The following is a 19,628-nucleotide window of genomic DNA, read 5'->3' on the forward strand; positions in this document are numbered from 1 at the left end:
ATTACTTTGCAAAATTAAATATACATAATTTTAAAACAAAAAATAATGATTTTAGCTGTGATAGAACCAATTGCATCTCCATGCACTCCAAATCCTTGTGGACCAAATGCAATGTGCAAAGTTAATGGCAATCAAGCATCTTGTTCTTGTTTGGAATCATTCTTTGGTAGCCCACCGAATTGTCGACCAGAATGCCTTGTCAGTCACGAATGTGCTTCTGACAAGAGTTGTAGCAGACAAAAGTGCATAGACCCTTGTCCAGGAACTTGTGGAACTTCAGCTTCTTGCACTGTTATTAATCATAGGCCAATGTGCTCATGTAACAGTGGATTTACTGGAGATCCATTCACCAGATGTATTCCTATACCCCCACGTATGTTCTTCAATAATGTTTATAGTTAGATTTTTGACATACACCAGTTTATTTGATATTTCATTATATTCTTTTAGCGCCTAAGGATATCGAAATCAACCCATGTTTACCGTCACCTTGTGGACCAAATTCCATATGCCAGATAATTAATAAGATTCCATCTTGCACGTGCTTATCCAATTTCGTGGGCTCTCCACCAAACTGTAGACCAGAATGTACCATTAGCGCGGAATGTAGTGGTCACCTTACTTGCATTAATAATAAATGCCGTGATCCATGTCCTGGATCTTGCGGATTGCACACTAGATGTTCGGTTATAAATCATACTCCCGTATGCGTATGCATAGAAGGTTACAGTGGTGATCCATTCACAAGTTGCTCTCTGGTTGTCATTGGTTAGTATCTTATTAGCATTCAAATATATACTTTATTAAACATTCCTTTTGAACGATTTCTTTCTCTTCAGATCAAAAACCTATTTATAGAGAAGATCCTTGCAGCAAATGTGGAGCAAACACTAAATGTGAAAACAGTGTTTGTTCATGTTTGCCCGACTTCTTTGGTGATCCATATAACAGTTGCCACCCAGAATGTACAATCAATGAAGATTGTGCTAAAAATAAAGCTTGCATTCGTAGCAAATGTAACGATCCCTGTATTGGTACATGTGGACAAGGTGCTATATGTGATATCGTCAATCACATCCCTATATGTTATTGCCCACCTGAAACTACTGGAAATGCATTTATAAACTGCTATCCTTACAAACGTAAGTCTTTCTTTAACATTATCAACTGTTTTTGTTTTACACACATACACAATTGCGAATCTTAAATTTACAGAACCTGAAATAAAAAATAATCCATGTCAACCATCACCATGCGGCCCCAATAGCTTATGTCGTGAAATAAATGGCCAAGCTGTTTGCACATGTGTATCTGGCTATATCGGTTCACCTCCTCTATGTCGACCCGAATGTACTTCAAGCATTGATTGCCGTTTAAGTCAAGCTTGCTTGAATCAGAAATGTGTTGACCCTTGCCCTGGTTCTTGTGGTTACAATGCGAACTGCCATGTCTCAAACCACAATCCATTGTGTTCCTGCGACATCGGTTTTACCGGTGATCCGTTCAGTCGATGCAATCGTATCCGTAAGTTCTTGCTAATTATATTGCGTAATAAGCAAATTAGTCTGTCATGAAAACCATTATATTTAAACAATTTTTTAACTTCCAGAAATAGAACCAGAAATTCCTAAAAACCCTTGTCAACCATCGCCTTGTGGATCATATTCTGAATGTAAAATCAATGGTGATTCATATTCATGTAGTTGCATTTCAAACACAATTGGAGCACCACCTAACTGTAGATACGAATGTACTACTAATAGTGAATGCTCAAGTAACTTGGCTTGTTTAAATAATAAATGCCAAGATCCGTGCCCAGGAGTTTGTGGACAAAATGCTGAATGTAGAGTAGTGAGTCATTCTCCAAATTGTGCCTGTTTACCAGGATATACAGGAGATCCGTTCGGAACATGTGTCATTCATGAAAGTTAGTATTATCATGTTTGTAAATTAATTTGGCCTTTTTTTTTAATAAAATATTTTAATTAAAAACATATTTATTATAGTTACTTCTCCACGACCAGCTGATTTATCAATGCCTTGTTATCCATCTCCTTGTGGTACGAATGCAGTGTGTCGAGAACAAAACGGTGCCGGTTCATGCAGCTGCTTACCAAACTATTTCGGAAATCCTTATGAAGGTTGTCGACCAGAATGTGTACTTAATTCTGACTGTCCATCTAACAAAGCCTGTGTGGCAAACAATTGCGTTGATCCATGTCCTGGTACTTGTGGCAGAAATGCCCAATGTCAAGTAATCAATCATGTTCCTTCGTGTACTTGCTTCATTGGATATATTGGAGATCCATTCCGATATTGCAATATTCAACAGGAACGTAAGTGGATATTTACTCTCACTGCTCGTTGCTTTAGTTGACTTGCTTTTTTTGTTTCGATTAATAAATTGATTATTAAATTACAGCTGAACAACCACCGAAAAACCCTTGCGAACCTTCACCATGTGGTCCTAATAGTGTGTGTCGGGAAATTAATAATCAAGCCGTATGCTCTTGTGCTGCCACTTTCATTGGTAGCCCTCCAAATTGCAGACCAGAATGTGTTGTTAGTTCGGAATGTCCAACAGATAAATCTTGTATTCAGCAAAAATGCGTTAATCCATGCCCTCAACCATGTGGCACAAATACAGATTGCCGCATTCATTACCACAGTCCAATCTGCACTTGTATCATAGGCTACACCGGAGATCCTTTCTCTGCCTGCTATCCAATTCCACGTTAGTTATTATTACATTATATGAATACATTTTTCAAAATGGTTTTTTATTCAATTTTATATTGTTTTATAGCTAAACAAGATCCTGTTATATACCAAAATCCATGCATTCCTAGTCCATGTGGACCTAATTCACAATGCAGAGATATCAATGGAGGACCATCATGTTCTTGTCTGATCAATTATGTCGGTTCTCCACCAAATTGCCGACCTGAATGTGTTATTAATTCGGAGTGTCCAAGCAACAAAGCCTGCATTCATGAAAAATGTCAGGACCCATGTCCTGGATCTTGTGGCGTAAACGCCATGTGTAATGCGATCAATCATGTAGCAATTTGCACATGTCTGCCTCGTTACACTGGAGATCCATTCAGTAATTGCTATGTCGAACCTGAAAGTGAGTCAATAAATACATATTATATAATATGTACATATGCATAATACATATGTACATATGTATATAAAGTAATAATATAGAAACAAGATATTAAATTTGATTTCAATTCAGTTATAGAACCAGTAAAGGTAAATCGGTGTAATCCATCTCCTTGCGGATCTAATGCCAAATGTGATGATGGTGTATGCACATGTCTGCCTGAATATCAAGGCAACCCTTACGTTGGCTGTCGCCCCGAGTGTGTACAGAATTATGACTGCCCCGCTAATAAAGCATGCAAATCAAATAAGTGCGTTGATCCCTGCCCAGGTATTTGTGGAAGAGACGCTATATGTACCGTTTATAATCATGTGCCATTGTGCACATGTCCCCCGTCATTAGTTGGTGATCCAATGGTATTGTGTCACCCAGAACCAAGTACGTTGTCGCGTTTTTTTAATTTACTTATATATGTTTTTACATCTATTATAAAATATGTTTGTAATTAAAGGAGTACCAACGCCTCATCCTTGCCAACCATCACCGTGTGGTCCTAACAGCCAATGTAGAGTCATAAACGAACAAGCCGTCTGTTCTTGCCTTTTGGGATACATCGGCTCACCACCGAATTGTAAACCAGAATGTGTGGTCAACTCAGACTGTACGAGTGATAGAGCTTGTCTAAATATGAAATGTATCGACCCATGTCCTGGAACTTGTGGCACTGGAGCTATATGCAACGTCCGTAACCATAATCCAATCTGCTCGTGTCCAACTGGACTCACGGGAGACCCATTCTCTAGATGTTTTATCGGTATTACTCCTTAAATGTCGTCGAAATGTTTCGAATATTTTTATGAATTATTTAATGACATTTTAAATTTACAGCTCCAAAACCCAGACCAGTTGAAGAACCTTATGACCCTTGTAATCCATCACCTTGTGGTCCAAACTCTCAGTGTACACCATCAAACGATGTCCCAGCTTGTTCTTGTTTAGTTGGTTTTGTTGGTTCTCCCCCGAACTGTCGACCGGAATGCGTTACCAATTCTGAATGTCCATTAGAATTGGCTTGTATGAGTCAAAAATGTGGGGATCCGTGCCCCGGTTCATGTGCCCTTAACGCTAAATGTACTGTTATTCATCATGTTCCGATTTGTTCTTGCCCACCCGATTATATTGGAGATCCATTCAGATATTGTATGCCCAGTAAGTGTCTTCCTTCAATACCAAATGTAATATTTATGTGATGTTTGGCATGAACTTCATATATTTATTACATTTTATCAATACGGCTTCGCTTCATACTATTAAGGAAATTAAGATCTTGTACATACAAACGTGCATATGTGTATTTATCAATTTGAAAATGAGCAAATATGACTAAATATTTTTATTCAATATACTTTGACTTATGGATCAATATTTTTTCTTAAATTTTATAGTATTGTATGATTTTATTTGTTTTGTGTATATAAATTTTTGCTTTTGGTGGCTGGGTTATTGTTTTTAATTTGTTTTCAAGCTATTGAATATTAATTCTTCTTATTATAATGTTTCAGAACCACCTGTAAAGCCTGACCCTCAAAATCCGTGCTACCCATCTCCATGTGGTCCAAATGCTCGTTGTCAGGTAGAAAATTCACATGCTGTCTGCGAATGTTTGCTGGAATACCATGGCAATCCTTATGAAGGTTGTCGACCAGAATGTCTGGTAAGCTCGGATTGTCCGATGTCAATGGCTTGCATTGGGAACAAATGTAAAGACCCATGTCCTGGAACTTGTGGTGTCAGTGCTTTATGTACTGTAACTAACCACATACCCATTTGCTCATGTCCTGGTGGTACAACAGGAGACGCTTTCAGACAATGTCTCATCATTCCAATAAGAGGTATTTTTTCCTAACTAATTATAATATTTATATATGTAAATACTATATGTATGTATATATTAACCATAACATGTGCGCTTATAAAATATTTGATCTTTTTTTTCAGTGGAACCTGTTGGTGAAAGAGACCCATGCAATCCATCTCCTTGTGGACTAAACACTGTATGTCGTCGGGTAAATTCAAACGCTGCATGTGAATGCCTGCCTGGTTTTTATGGTTCGCCTATGGGAAGTGGTTGTAAACCCGAATGTACTATTTCATCCGATTGCCCCAGAGACAAAGCGTGCATCCAAACAAAATGCGTCGATCCTTGTCCTGGTGTTTGCGGATATAGTGCCCAATGCCAAACCATCAACCACAGTCCCATTTGTTCATGTCCAGCACCGTTGCTTGGAAATCCATTTATCGAATGTAAAGAACGACCAGGTAAGACAATCCTAATACACATCTTTAATCACATTTATAAATGGTATAATATTTATTCACTGTTTTTATTTATCGTTTAGCTGATCCAATCGATCCATGTAATCCAAATCCATGCGGACCAAATGGACAATGCCGAGTCATTAACGGAGTTCCTTCTTGTACTTACCCGGAGTGTATTATCAATCAAGATTGTCCGAGAAATAGAGCTTGCTTCTCTCAGAGGTGTACTGATCCTTGCGATTCGGCATGTGGAATAAATGCTTTGTGTCAGGTAAATATTAATGCTTATAATTTTAAATACTTTTTATGTGTATGTATAATATTATTAAATAATTAATATTTTTCAGGTCGTAAATCATAAACCTGTATGCGTGTGTCCACCAGAATACACAGGATCTCCATTAGTCAAATGTTCTTATGAAGTTAAAGCACCAGGTATGTTCCTGTTAATTGTATAAATAACTCATTTATTTTTATTTCATTAATGGTTTTTTTTACTGTATATATTTGTTTTATTTATCAGTTCCAAAACCAGAATGCTTAGAAAACAACGATTGTTCAAATGACAAAGCTTGCATAAATCAGCAATGCCGAGATCCTTGCACTTCGAATATTTGTGGACAGAATGCAGCATGCAGAGTTCAACTTCATCGACCCTTATGCACATGCCATGATGGCTACACTGGAAATGCAAATGTTATATGCTATGAAAGTATGTAGTGAATTTTAATATTTTGACAATTTATTCAAAGGAAACGTTAAAAGCTAATATAAAATCTCATATTTTGCAGTCGGTTGTCGAAGTGATCAAGAATGTCCTGCTCGACAAGCTTGCATTAACAAAGAATGTGTGGACCCATGTCAATTCACCCAGTGTGGCTTGAATGCACTGTGCAGTGCAGATCCTAACCATAAAGCACGTTGTTACTGTCCAGAATCCTTCAAAGGCGATGCTTTAGTAAGATGCCAGCGCCCAGAATGTGTTACCGATAACGAATGCTTATACAACTTGGCATGCAGAGATGAACGCTGCCAAACTCCATGCAATTGCGCACCAGATGCTGATTGCATAGTAAACAATCACCAAGCTACTTGTCGCTGCCCACCTGGCTATTCTGGAAACCCCAATTTATCATGCCAAAAAGGTAAAGATACTTTAAAAAAAATCCATTCAAATCCGTTTGAAGGACTACGAATATAATAAATATTTTTCGATTACAGTTTCCCAACCACCACCACAGTGTAGGATGGATGCAGATTGCGCTAGTAAGCTTGCTTGCTTCAGTGGAGTCTGTAAAAACCCATGCTTAGAAACAAGTCCATGCGGTAAAAATGCCGAATGCTCAGTCGTAGACACCTTACCTTTACGTACCATGGCTTGTCTTTGCCCTATTGGATACGTCGGGGATGCTGATGTTGAATGCAAACTAGGTATTTGAAAATAATTTTGTTTTCAAACTATAACATTTCATGATATTTGGTCATTAATGAGAAACTATTGATCTTGAACTCATTTTACATATAATATGAAGCTTTGTTAATATATGTAGTATTTAAATTCATTTTTTCAATGCAGATAGTATTGTAGTCGTCGGATTACGAATGCCTAGATAGGTATGTTTTATTACATGGAATTATGGTAATTTCGGTTTTAAAAGCACATATTTGTATAAAAATGTTTTGTAAATATCACAGACCATTTCCTACAAATATATATTTCAATTATTATTTGTATATTTTGTATAAAATTTTCTTCCACTATTGTAAATAAAGTGATACATATATTAATTATGTGATCATTTTTTCAGGATTTTTTTTTATTTTTCATTTTTTTTCAGTGTTTCATGAATTTGTAGATGTTTATTACAGCAACACACTTTTATTTGTATTCTTAGTAATAGGATTTATTTTTTACTTTTTTTATCGATGTTTTTAAATTTTTCAGCACCGCAAAAGGATATCGGTTGCACTAGCAATGATCAATGCCAACAGACGGAAGCTTGTCTAAATAGAATTTGCGTCAATCCTTGCGCACTTGGAAATCCTTGTGCTTCTAACGCTGAATGCCAAGCGACCAACCACAAGGCTTCTTGCAAATGTCCAGGCAATCTCATTGGCAATCCTCAAATCAACTGCTATCCAGGTATTTACTATTCATATCTCTGTCTGATGAAATCTTTATAAATTAACACTACTATTACACACCTTCGTTTATACTTTCAGTTCCACAAACATTACCAGAATGTACGTCAGACTCTGATTGCTCAACTGACAAATCATGCTCCAATTTACGTTGTCAAGATCCATGTGCTGCGTCTAATCCATGCGGATTGTATGCAGAATGCCGTACGGCTCAACATAGACCACTATGTTATTGTCCTAATGGATGGGCTGGAAATCCTCAAACCCAATGCTTCAAACGTATGCATAATTCTTTAATTATTGTTTACATTTACATTAACGAAATAGGAAATCATTTAATATATTCTTACAGCTGAATGTAACTCGGATACTGATTGTCCATTCGACAAGGCGTGTATTAACGAAAACTGTTTGAATCCTTGCCTCAACGGAGAGAACAAATTATGCGGACGTGGAGCTGAATGCATCATTCAATCTCACAGAGCACAATGCGTGTGTCCTTTGGGCACTCAAGGTGATCCATTCACGTCTTGCGTATCAGTCATCTGCCAATATAACGAAGACTGTGCCGACTTTGAAGCGTGCGATAGACTCAACCGAGTCTGCAGACCTGTTTGTGAAGATGACACCTGTGCTGACAGTGCAACTTGCATTGGTAGAGAACATCAAGCCAAGTGTATTTGCCCTGCTGGAATGATTGGAAATCCTTATGTAGAATGTTCAGCTGTGAAAGAAACACATCCTGCACCTGAATGTACCGTGGATGCTGATTGCCCATCGATGTATGCTTGCATCAACGCACGTTGCCAAAATCCTTGCACACTCCCCAACGTCTGTTCCAGAGGACAGAGCTGTCGGGTTTTGGATTCACTACCTTTGAGGACCGTAATTTGTGAATGTCCCGTAGATACGTTCATCGATCACAATGGTGGTTGTCTTCCGATAACTCCAGCAATATCGCAATGCACTGACGATTCCAACTGTGCAGATCCTGAGAAGTGTATTCGAGGATCTTGCGTCGAGGCCTGTAAGGTTGATGTATGCGGTATAAATGCACAATGCTCGCCTTCACTTCACCGAGGCGTATGTTCGTGTGCTCCAGGATATGTTGGAAACCCTCACATTGAATGCACCAACAGTAAGTTTTTATTTCTAATTATATTCATAATACTTTTTCTTACATTCAAGATATAGATTATATATTTTCATTACGCTTTCAGTGCCAAAGATACCTTCTATCGCACATCAACCGGAATGTTATAAGAACGACGAATGTCCATTAGAAAAATCTTGTAAAAATGAATTATGTATTAATCCTTGCATCATCGGTAATCCTTGTGCAAGGGGAGCATTCTGTCACATCCAAAATCACGAACCAGTTTGCAAATGTCCACCTGGTTACATTGGGGATCCCAGAACTGAATGCATACCACGTAATTATTTTTTAATTTATGTAATATTATATAATTCGATTTCTTAACAGCACATTTATTTATATAATTTCATTTTTTCAGCATTCGCCATCACATTAGGTTGCACATCTAATTCTGAATGTCCTCTCTCCGAATCTTGTATCAATGCATTGTGTATCAATCCTTGCAATTGTGGTCCAAACTCTGAATGTACAGTTAAGAACCATTATCCAATTTGCTTCTGCAAACCTGGATATTCTGGAAATCCTCAAGCTGGTTGCATCAAATGTAAGTAATTTCCTCAAGATATTTTTGAAAACATTTATAATTCTCAATATTAAATTTACTTAATATTTTGCAGCTGGTTGTCAATCTGACTATGAGTGTGATAGCACCAAACAATGTTACAACGGAGAATGTGTTAATCCATGCCTTCTAGACAATCCTTGCTCCATACGCGCCGAATGTTATGGAAATAATCACCGTTCTGCTTGCAAATGCCCCGCTGGTTTTATTGGAAATCCTTACGATCGTTGCGATAGGGTGGAATGTCGCGCAAACAGCGATTGTCCAAACAACAGAGCTTGCCAAAACAACAGATGCATAAATCCATGTTCAAGTTCAGACGTACCATGCGCTCAAAACGCTATTTGCTTCGTACAAAATCATGCACCTAATTGCAAATGCCCCGAAAACTTACCAAACGGAAATCCGATGTCATTCTGCGAACGCATACCTATTAACGACGAACCAGAGTGTAAATTGGATTATGAATGTCCATCTCAATTGGCCTGCATCAGAAATATATGCGTCAATCCATGCAAAGAATTATCACCTTGCGCGAGCACCGCTAGATGCACAGTTTTCGACAGTGTACCAGTGAGAACGATGATATGTTCGTGCCCCGAGGGATGGGTGCCAAACCAAGCGGGTGAATGTAAAGCTATTGTTCTTCCAACTCCACCTGGATGTACCGTGGACGATGAGTGTCCTTCTCACGAATCGTGCATAAACAGAATATGTAGAAATCCTTGCGATTGCGGCTTACACTCCTCATGCTTTGTTCAAAATCACAGGCCAATCTGTTCTTGTGAAGTAGGTTATGAAGGAAATCCAAATATTGCATGCCGAACAGTTGGCTGCAGAATTGATTCAGAATGTGATTCTGGCAAAGCTTGCATCAATGGAAATTGTGTCAACCCATGTCTAGTAAACGATCCTTGTGGAGTTAATGCTGAATGCTACGTCTATGAAAATCAAGCATCTTGCAAATGTTTCAGTGGGTACAGAGGAAACCCTCACGAACGCTGTTACGTTGTAGGCTGTCAAAGTAATAGTCAATGTCCATCTGACAGGCAATGCATCAATGGACAGTGTATCAATCCATGCGTATATGAAAACCCATGCTCGAAACAAGCCGAGTGCAGAGTGCAAAATCATATTCCAATTTGTAAATGTTCTATAGGAATGATAGGAAATCCATACATAGAATGCAGAGCGGAACCTGTACCAGAGTGTATAGAAGACGGCGATTGTCCATCAAGGCTCGCTTGTCTGAATGAAAAATGTCAAAACCCATGCACCGTCCTTACACCATGCACAAGACCAGCCGAGTGCGAAGTTGTACCATCATTGCCAGTGCGTACAATGATCTGCAAATGTCCAAGTGGATATGTCTCCAGCGGAAGTGGTGTTTGTAAACCTACTACTCCAATTGCTACCATTGGCGGCTGTATCACTGACGACGACTGCTCTCCAACAACATCATGCATCAACAGCATTTGTAGGAACCCTTGTAACTGTGGCTCCAATGCAGACTGCAGAATCAAAAATCACAAACCAGTCTGCTCGTGTAAACAAGGCTATGATGGAAACCCAGACATTGAGTGTGTCCAAACTGGCTGTCGCCACGACTCTGACTGCTCAGGACAACACACTTGCGTCAATAGGCAATGTATGTTAGTATGCGCAGCTGATGGTTCATCCTGCGGCACATTGGCAGAATGCTACGGCATAAATCACCGGGCCATATGCGAATGTCCACCAGGATACATGGGCAATCCTAACATTGCTTGCGTCCTAGTCGGTTGCCGAACTGACACTGAATGTCCTTCTAATAGAGCTTGTATCAATAGTAAGTGTGAAGACCCTTGCACCGCATTGAACCCTTGCGAACATCCCTTACAATGCAAAGTGTACAATCACAAAGCTGCCTGTTCCTGTCCACCTGGAATGTCAGGAGATGTAACTATTGGATGCAGTAAAGAAATTGAACCGAGATGCAAAGAAGACTACGATTGTCCATCAGGAACGGCGTGCTTCAGTGGAGAATGTGTCAATCCTTGCACCGAAACTAAACCATGTGGTGTGAATGCTCTATGCAAAGTTTTGGATACCCTTCCTGTTAGAACGATGATATGCGAATGCCTGCCAGGATATCAAGGAAATGCAGCAGTTCAATGCGATAAATGTAATTAACTTATTCCTATGCATGTACATACATATTAAAATTTTAAATGAATGTTTTATACTAATGATATTATTTATTTTAGTATTGATGTGTCGTGTCGACAAAGGTTTCGTGCTAGACGATTTTGGAAATTGCGTATGCCCACCTGGATCAGCATTAAACGACAATGGAAACTGCGCTCCTTGCTCATCTGAGAAAGGACTTAAGATCGACGAAAGAGGACACTGTGTCTGTGATTTAGAACGAGGAATGATCATTGACGAAAGAGGCAATTGCGTCTGTCCAGTTGAGTACGGTTATAGAATTGACGTGAAAGGAAATTGCGTCAGGGAAAATGAACCAGAATGTCACAACGATGAAGACTGTCCTGATCACAGATATTGTAACAAAGAGACGGAGATGTGTGATGATCCATGCAATCTTAAACGATGTGGCGTCAATGCTTTGTGCAATGCCACCAATCATATTGCAGTATGCCAATGTATTACCGGCTATACCGGAAATCCAGAAGTTTATTGCAGTAAGTTTAAATTTTTGAAAAAATAAAATAAATACCTTCTTCTGAATCAATCATACTTATTCAAAAGTATAATTTGAAAATTCTGTATTACGTGTAATATTTTATATTATGTATTATATTTACAGATCATACATCACCCTTCCGCACCGATTTCCCTCGACCTGATATGGTAGTCGGATGTCTAGCTGATGGTGTCAGTGTTGAAATCCACATTACTGAAAGTGGCTTCAATGGAGTACTTTACGTCAAAGGTCACAGCAAAGAAGCAAGGTGCCGACGAGTGGTAACACTACCAGCTGACTCTCCCCATCGTACAGAAACCTTTAAAGTTCATTTCGGCGAATGTGGACTAGTTCACATCAATGTAATTATCCAACGTTTACATTATTCACTTAAAAACCATTTACATATATGATTTTTATAATATGAACTTTCGTTTCAGGGTCAAGCAAGCTTCGTGCTCGTCATTCAGAAACATCCCAAATTGGTGACATACAAAGCACAAGCGTACCACATAAAATGCGTCTACCAAACCGGAGAACAAAACGTAACGTTAGGCTTCAATGTATCCATGTTAACAACCGCTGGAACCATCGCCAACACTGGACCTCCTCCCACATGCTCGATGAGAATTGTCACGAATTCGGGACAAGAGATCAACTCTGCAGAGATTGGGGATAACCTAATGTTACAAGTAGATGTACAACCATCCAGTAAGCACTTTTTTTTCTAATTTAATGAAAATTATTATTTTTTTCGTACTAATATTTATTTTTGTTATAAAGCTATTTACGGAGGATTTGCTAGAAGTTGCGTTGCTAAAACTCAAGAAGATAATGTAGAAAACGAATATATAGTAACGGATGAGAATGGATGTGCTACAGATCCCACAATATTCGGAGAATGGGAACGAAGCAGTGATATGCAATCTCTCCTAGCCAGTTTTAATGCTTTCAAATTCCCTAGCAGCGACAACATCAGATTCCAATGCAATATAAGAGTTTGCTTCGGAAAATGTCAACCTGTGAGTTTATTCTGATTTAAAACTTATTTATCCCATTCTGAATGCTTATTCAAAAAAAACATGCCCTTTGAAAGACAATCCGTCTAAGTCTTTTTAAATCTCATCTCCTACATATGTACCATTTCTTAGATACCATTTTGATATTTTATGGATGATCTTTTAACCGTTTGCCCACGGCCGTCTTCTATGGGAGCTTTGCGCGACAATTCTGAGCGCGGCTGTCTTCCATAGAATTTCTGAACTTTGCACGGGATTTTGAGCCTTATATGCGCGTATTTCAACTGTTTTAAGGTTCAAAATCGGTTGAATATATTACTGAGAGTTGAATGCCATGTATTCAATTTGCTTAAAACGAATATATACCAGTCAAAATTAGTTTTTTGTGGAACCATACTGATACCTCGTTTATGTGACGTCACGTCTGTTGAACAATGGCGACGATACGTCTCAATTGTATGAAGAATGATTATTTGACAATTAAGCCAAAACTACGAGATATATTACGTATTTTACTGTTTAAAATAATACTTTGTGTTAATTAACATATCTGGTTACTTGAGTAAATATTAAAATTTGTATTTAAGGTCGAAAACTCGATTGCCAAATTCGCGAAAAAGGTGTCGCGTACAGGGCTTGTTCGCTATATTTATGTATTGTCGCAGGCAAAGGGTTAAAGTTTAAGCCATAATTTAACATTTTTACGGTTTATTTTATTCTATAAGTCTTACTTCGCCAATTTTTAAACACCTTTCAGAGAGTCTCGTCAATTCTCACTTTTTTTACAAGTTGCTTTCGCTTTTTTTATATGTTCTTCCATACTATGTATGTTCCGAATTTTGGCATTCAATACTAATTTTTGATTGTCATTATAGGTCAACTGTCGTGGATATGATGCATTCGGTCGTAAAAAACGAGCCATTACTCAACCTGTTAACAAAACAGATCTCGCTCTTAACGATTCACCTCTTGATGGTCAACTTCGTGAAGAGATCACCATCGAGTCAAACGCCATTCTAACATTCGAGAAACGAGATCCAGCCAGAATATCTGATCCGACTGAAGGTAGTGTTTATATATAACACATTTTTTAGCTCATTTAGAATGTTCCTCGTTTTCATATACTTTTGTTTTTATTTACAGCTCCTTCGAGTGAACGTAATACCGACATATGCGTGTCATTGGTGTGGTTAGTTGTAGCACTCGCATTGACCGCATTGTTAGCTTTGGTGGCCGTAGCTGCCGCTGTATCATGTTGGCTTCTAGGATGGAGACGCTCTCGTATACCACCAGCGCCTCTGCCGCATCCTCCAGAATTCCCCAACCCGCTCTTTGTGCAGCCGGCGCCCAATTCCGATTATCGTACATTAACACCCGATAATTGATTATGTTAAGAAAAACAAAATAAGTCATATTTATATAAAATGAAACGAATACACTGACTGCCTATAATCTTACACTGCCGTACGTGTTTTTATATATGTATTTATGTATGTATTATGTGATCAAGTTATATATATATATATATATAAATTTAGAAAGAAGACGATTTATTCCTAATCTGTTCGAGAATTGAAATGCTATTGAAATAACTCGACCGCTTTAATTTCATTTCATATTGACGAAAAAATATTCTACGAAACTAATTTTAAATAAAAAAAAAATGAGATCCTTTTTATTGCACAACGAAAATATAATGCAATAAATTCGTGCAATATTGGTGCTCTTACTGTAGGTAATTAATTGCTTTTGTACTTTTGTAGAAAAGTCTTAGGAAACACTCCAGAAACCGCCATATAGTCAAGATTGTAGATAGATACCGGTTCCTGATGTGTTTTGTGGATGACATCTCTTCCGTTGGCTTTTTTATTTGGATAATTATTTGCGTAGCAGGAGCGTCCTTACATTTTAAATAATTTCCAACGTTTGTATATATACTATAACGCTCAATTTGGTTTATACTTTTGGTCTTTGGCACTTTGAAATTATTCAATGAAAACATATTTGCACTTAGAAGAGGAGAAAAAAAAAAAAAGAAACTGCTCCACCAAAGATTACAAAATTAGTTATTAAGTATTTTAACTTGTGACTTTGGCTCCTGCATTAGTGTCATGATTAAGTGGGTAATTTTTTTAGGTGATGGGTTTCTATATGCCAAATGTTGTTTTCTGTTTCTTCAATATGCGTATTGCAATTTTACCATATATTGCTCTTTCCCATTAATAACTATATAATAAAGTAGCTTTAACGAATTAGCCATCGGAAGACATTGTCGAAAATTGTTTTATAGTATTGAAATAATAATGTATTTTATTTTATTTTTGTATAAAGAGATTTGTAATATTTATAGTAGATATAGCTCTCTGAATTTATTTGGTGCTATACAAGAGGACTGATCATAATAATGTCCCAAATTAAAACTATTAATCTAATAAATATAAACTCGGTCCTCAGTATCCAGCATGTGTTGTTGAATTTTAATCTTATAATTGTATTACATGTTGCGCTGTAAGTCTCCGCGAGACATCGATTATTACTTTTCATTGCTAAATTGTAAATTAGCTTTTATACTCTTTCATCGAAATTGAATTTTCATCACAATATGTCTCAGAAAAGACTGTTTATTTTATTTTCGTAAATTCCTATCGTGAACTACACAAAAATAAATTTAACATCCTAACAGCCGACAACAAAATGGTTTTAATAAATTGTAATCAATTTTACTGTTGGTCTTGGTCGAACAAAATAACATGCTCTTTTTGCATCTTTTGTGATACTCTGTAATATAATAAAAAAATATGAATGAATTATAATTCTTGTATTATTTCCTCAATCCCTTTATCATTATACACACTTACCTATTTAAATCCATATTCTAATTGATATATGATACTACAAAGCATATGTAATCATTATCAGTGGGGGATCAAGTAAATGGGGGGCCCCAAGCGCATTTAAAATTTGAGGCCCCCACTTCAGTAAAAAAATGCTATCATCGTTTTTTATCATGCTTTTCAGTATATGGTTTTTCATTATGATTTTATATTCATATTTTATATCATATTTTTTTTATTTATTTACTATATGTACTTGAAACACCAACAGTTTTTGAGATAAAATGGGTACTATTATAAAATAATATGTAAAATAGGTATTAATTTTTTATTATTGACTTACGAACGTATTGTGGACAATGATAATAATTTGTAAGATATACATAAATGTTGGTAACAAATGCCCATTTCGGCGGCCTAGTATGATAAAGTATAGTATTCAGTTCACACTTAATTTTATTATTCGCTGTGAACATGTAATGTATTTAATAAACACCTCAAATATTATGATTTTATTAAGACAATTCTACAGATTTTATATATCATTCAAATAAGTGGCGTATAAATGTTAGCAAAAGACCCCCCTTTTTTATTTTTTAAATTAAATTGATAATTAACTCGCACAATTTAAATGTTTTTTTTGCTTGCCACAATAACGCATGCAATTCCCGTTCCCGTTCCTGTTCTCGTTTCCGTTCCCGTTCTCGTTCCCGTTCCCATTTGCCGATAAAACGCAGGAAGCGAACACGTTGATCGCAACGCGAAAACATTTGAAATTATAGCGTTGCAATGAAACTCATTCCCGTTTCCGTTCCCGTTTTTGGGCGATTTTTTTTTCACAGTGATCTTCCCGGACATGCATACAACAAATCCTGAAAGTTCCATCGTAATCGGTTCAGTGGTTTAGGAGCCTATTCGAGACACACACACACAGACATTCATTTTTATATATATAGATTATTTTTTTTAATTTAACGTCGGGTTTATAGATCATTGCAGACAATTATTATTTCTGTACCATAACGGAAAACTAAAATGAGAAGGAGTACAAAATCGTGAAAATCCGACAAGCAATTTGGAGTATAAACTTCAAAGAAATATAAACTTATAAAACTATGGCTTCCATTAGTCTTATGAAAAATTTTAAGAACATTTTTACGACTTTTATTTGAAAAATGTGTAGTATTTTAATTTTAAATCTTTTTGTATCCCTAAATCTTAAAGGCTCGCATGCACCGCATGCCCCTGTGGCGGGTCTACCTCACGGGACCGAAAGTGAAAAGGTCGAAAAAGCAAATATCGGAAGGCAAAGATCTTAAGTCGAAAGATAAAAAAAAGGGTGCATGGTAAAAGGTACTATGCATATATAATATATATTATATATCAGTGGCATGCGGTGAAATTATCTCTCTTTTTGTCATACAGCCTTGTTTAATGTGCGCGCGCAGCAAACGGGAGGAAAAGCCTGTTCCTCTTGTTCCTGTTGTATCCTGCTCGCGCAAATTAAGTGAGGATGTACGACGGGGGAGAGAGACTTTTGCCGTACGCCACTGATATATACTAACCGTTTTTCATATGTATGCATGATAAACGAATATTTTCGACTTTTTCACGGTCACCCCCGTGCGGCATAGTAGTTACGCGCCTGATTGAAATACTAAGCTCATGGCCAAATCAAGAATTTTCTTGAACAAAATGAATGTTTAATTGCATCACCAGAATTCAATTATGTACATATCTACATACATATATCAATTTTTTATATTATTAATTGGACTAGAATATTTTAGCATATTTTTCAATATATTTATTAAAAAATGTGGTGTTTTAAAATTCTCCTATAATACTTTGAATTCAAAATTTACACTATGATAATTCTTTTGTTTTTTTGATACGCTTCATTTATTTTCAATCAGCGCATATCCCATTTGTTAAAAAGAAATTAAAGTTCGCATTGATATTTACACATAAGATAAACCAATATCGAATAAAAATTGGAACATTCGTCTAAAAGTAAACATGGCAGATTCAATTAGTACTAAATCAAAATCCGACAGATGTTTAAGTGATATATTGGCAAATGTCGCTGAATGTGAGTGTACGCTGTCTCAACAAAAAATTGAGTGCGAGCAGAGAGAGATGAAAGCACGAGAAATAATAAAAGAACTCAAAGACGAGCTTGAAAAATTTGGTGTTTCTACTACTTTAAAAGTGACACATTTTTATTATTAATATAATATAATATAAGTTATCATTAATCATATTTTAAGTATAGTGATAACTTTGGTTATTATCTATGGTTGTATCACATTTATGCGAACATATTTTTATTGAATTTAGGAAAATGTAATCGATGAAGAAGACGCTGATGAAGAATCGCAATTCTTTACAATATTGAATTTGAAAAACAAAATTGAAGCCATGCAAGAAAGGGAAATATTGCTCTTGATCAGTTTATTGCAAATAGATGAGCTGTGGGCTCAATCTGAAAAAGAGATGGCATTAGATTCTGCAACAGATGTGGATAAAAATAGTCTAAATAGTGAAAAGGTTTGTATATATGTACATATGTATATTCTCAGCTTAGTAAAAATTTTAGCTGTGAAAAAATTTTCCCAATGAAATGGTTTTTTTTTTTTTATTATATGGAATGATTTATTTAAAAAATGAATAATTCGATCAGCGAGTACAAATCCTTAACAAAGTTAATAAACTTATATTGAAGAACGAACAAACATTTTCTCTTTGTGTAGAGCTGGAATATGAATTGAGAGAAATTTCATTGAAATTAAACAACTATCACGAAATAATGAGAAGTGTTAGTATCTCTTAAATGCTAACTAAACTGAAAAAATATATGACTTTCTTGTTCTATTTTTTCAAATATTTTTACTTGAAACAACTATGATAAAATGTACTTTACATGGGTCTACGTGACGAGCCAGAATGTTAAATTACAGAAAACACAAATTTCGGAAGGCAAAGATCGAAAATCGAAAGATCTCGAGTCGAAAGATAAAAAAAAGGTGCATGGTAAACGGTACATACTCACTTAATTTGCGCGAGCAGGGTACAACAGGAACAAGAGGAACAGGCTTTTCATCCCGTATTCTGCACGCGCACATTAATACGGGAGGAAAAGCCTGTTCCTCTTGTTCCTGTTGTATCCTGCTCGCGCAAATTAAGTGAGTATGTACGTGAGTATGTACCGTTTACCACGCACTATTTTTTTTTGATCTTTCGACTTAAGATCTTTAGATTTTCGATCTTTGCCTTCCGATATTTGCGTTTTCTGTAATTTAACATTCTGGCTCGTCACGGAGACCGACTTTACATATATATGTAGAATCTAAAAACAATTAAGCTCGTATTAATACATACATACAAACATATATAATAGGAACACCCAGGCGTTTCCCAATTTACAATCATATATATTACCTATTCTGTGTGTGTATCTGTGTGCGATAACGCTCGTACTATTATAGTCGTTCCGATTCGACATATGTACGTCACAGCTAAAACGAACATAATAACAGATCAACAAAAAAATTCTATATATACTGTTCGCTACTAATATTTACTCTAGGGCAATAAGTCTCCGAGCATTTAGCGCCATCCGTTGAAAATTTATTTAATTAATTAATTTTTCTATTGGTGGTTTATATTGTTTATATGTTTTTCATATCAAGCAATTAAATATAAATATATTTCAAAGGTATTTGAATAAAAAATACGACCGCGTGCGGATCAAACACAGGACCGATACATTTTTTTTTTTTTTTTTTTAATTAATAGCTT

The 19,628-nt window shown here is 36.5% G+C and overlaps 1 protein-coding gene across 1 annotated transcript in view; it reads left to right on the forward strand.

Annotated features, from left to right (window-relative positions):
• Positions 1-15,804, forward strand: part of dpy (fibrillin-like protein dumpy) — a 220,073-nt gene extending 204,269 nt beyond the window's left edge. Inside the window, 30 exon segments of the mRNA XM_077443110.1 lie at positions 56-373; positions 421-768; positions 840-1,142; positions 1,216-1,524; positions 1,610-1,927; positions 2,007-2,336; positions 2,423-2,734; positions 2,807-3,130; positions 3,248-3,547; positions 3,621-3,923; positions 3,998-4,318; positions 4,672-5,001; positions 5,108-5,428; positions 5,509-5,699; positions 5,776-5,863; positions 5,952-6,140; positions 6,220-6,573; positions 6,650-6,859; positions 7,374-7,571; positions 7,652-7,849; positions 7,923-8,712; positions 8,765-9,003; positions 9,085-9,270; positions 9,344-11,452; positions 11,535-11,972; positions 12,098-12,336; positions 12,415-12,685; positions 12,758-12,996; positions 13,869-14,058; positions 14,137-15,804. Of these exon segments, the coding sequence (XP_077299236.1) occupies positions 56-373; positions 421-768; positions 840-1,142; positions 1,216-1,524; positions 1,610-1,927; positions 2,007-2,336; positions 2,423-2,734; positions 2,807-3,130; positions 3,248-3,547; positions 3,621-3,923; positions 3,998-4,318; positions 4,672-5,001; positions 5,108-5,428; positions 5,509-5,699; positions 5,776-5,863; positions 5,952-6,140; positions 6,220-6,573; positions 6,650-6,859; positions 7,374-7,571; positions 7,652-7,849; positions 7,923-8,712; positions 8,765-9,003; positions 9,085-9,270; positions 9,344-11,452; positions 11,535-11,972; positions 12,098-12,336; positions 12,415-12,685; positions 12,758-12,996; positions 13,869-14,058; positions 14,137-14,378 (10,508 nt within the window). The 3' untranslated portion in view covers positions 14,379-15,804.
• Positions 15,805-19,628: the final 3,824 nt, after the last annotated feature.

The sequence above is a fragment of the Arctopsyche grandis genome, chromosome 12, assembly GCF_051622035.1.
Source record: "Arctopsyche grandis isolate Sample6627 chromosome 12, ASM5162203v2, whole genome shotgun sequence".
NCBI lineage: Eukaryota > Metazoa > Arthropoda > Insecta > Trichoptera > Hydropsychidae > Arctopsyche > Arctopsyche grandis.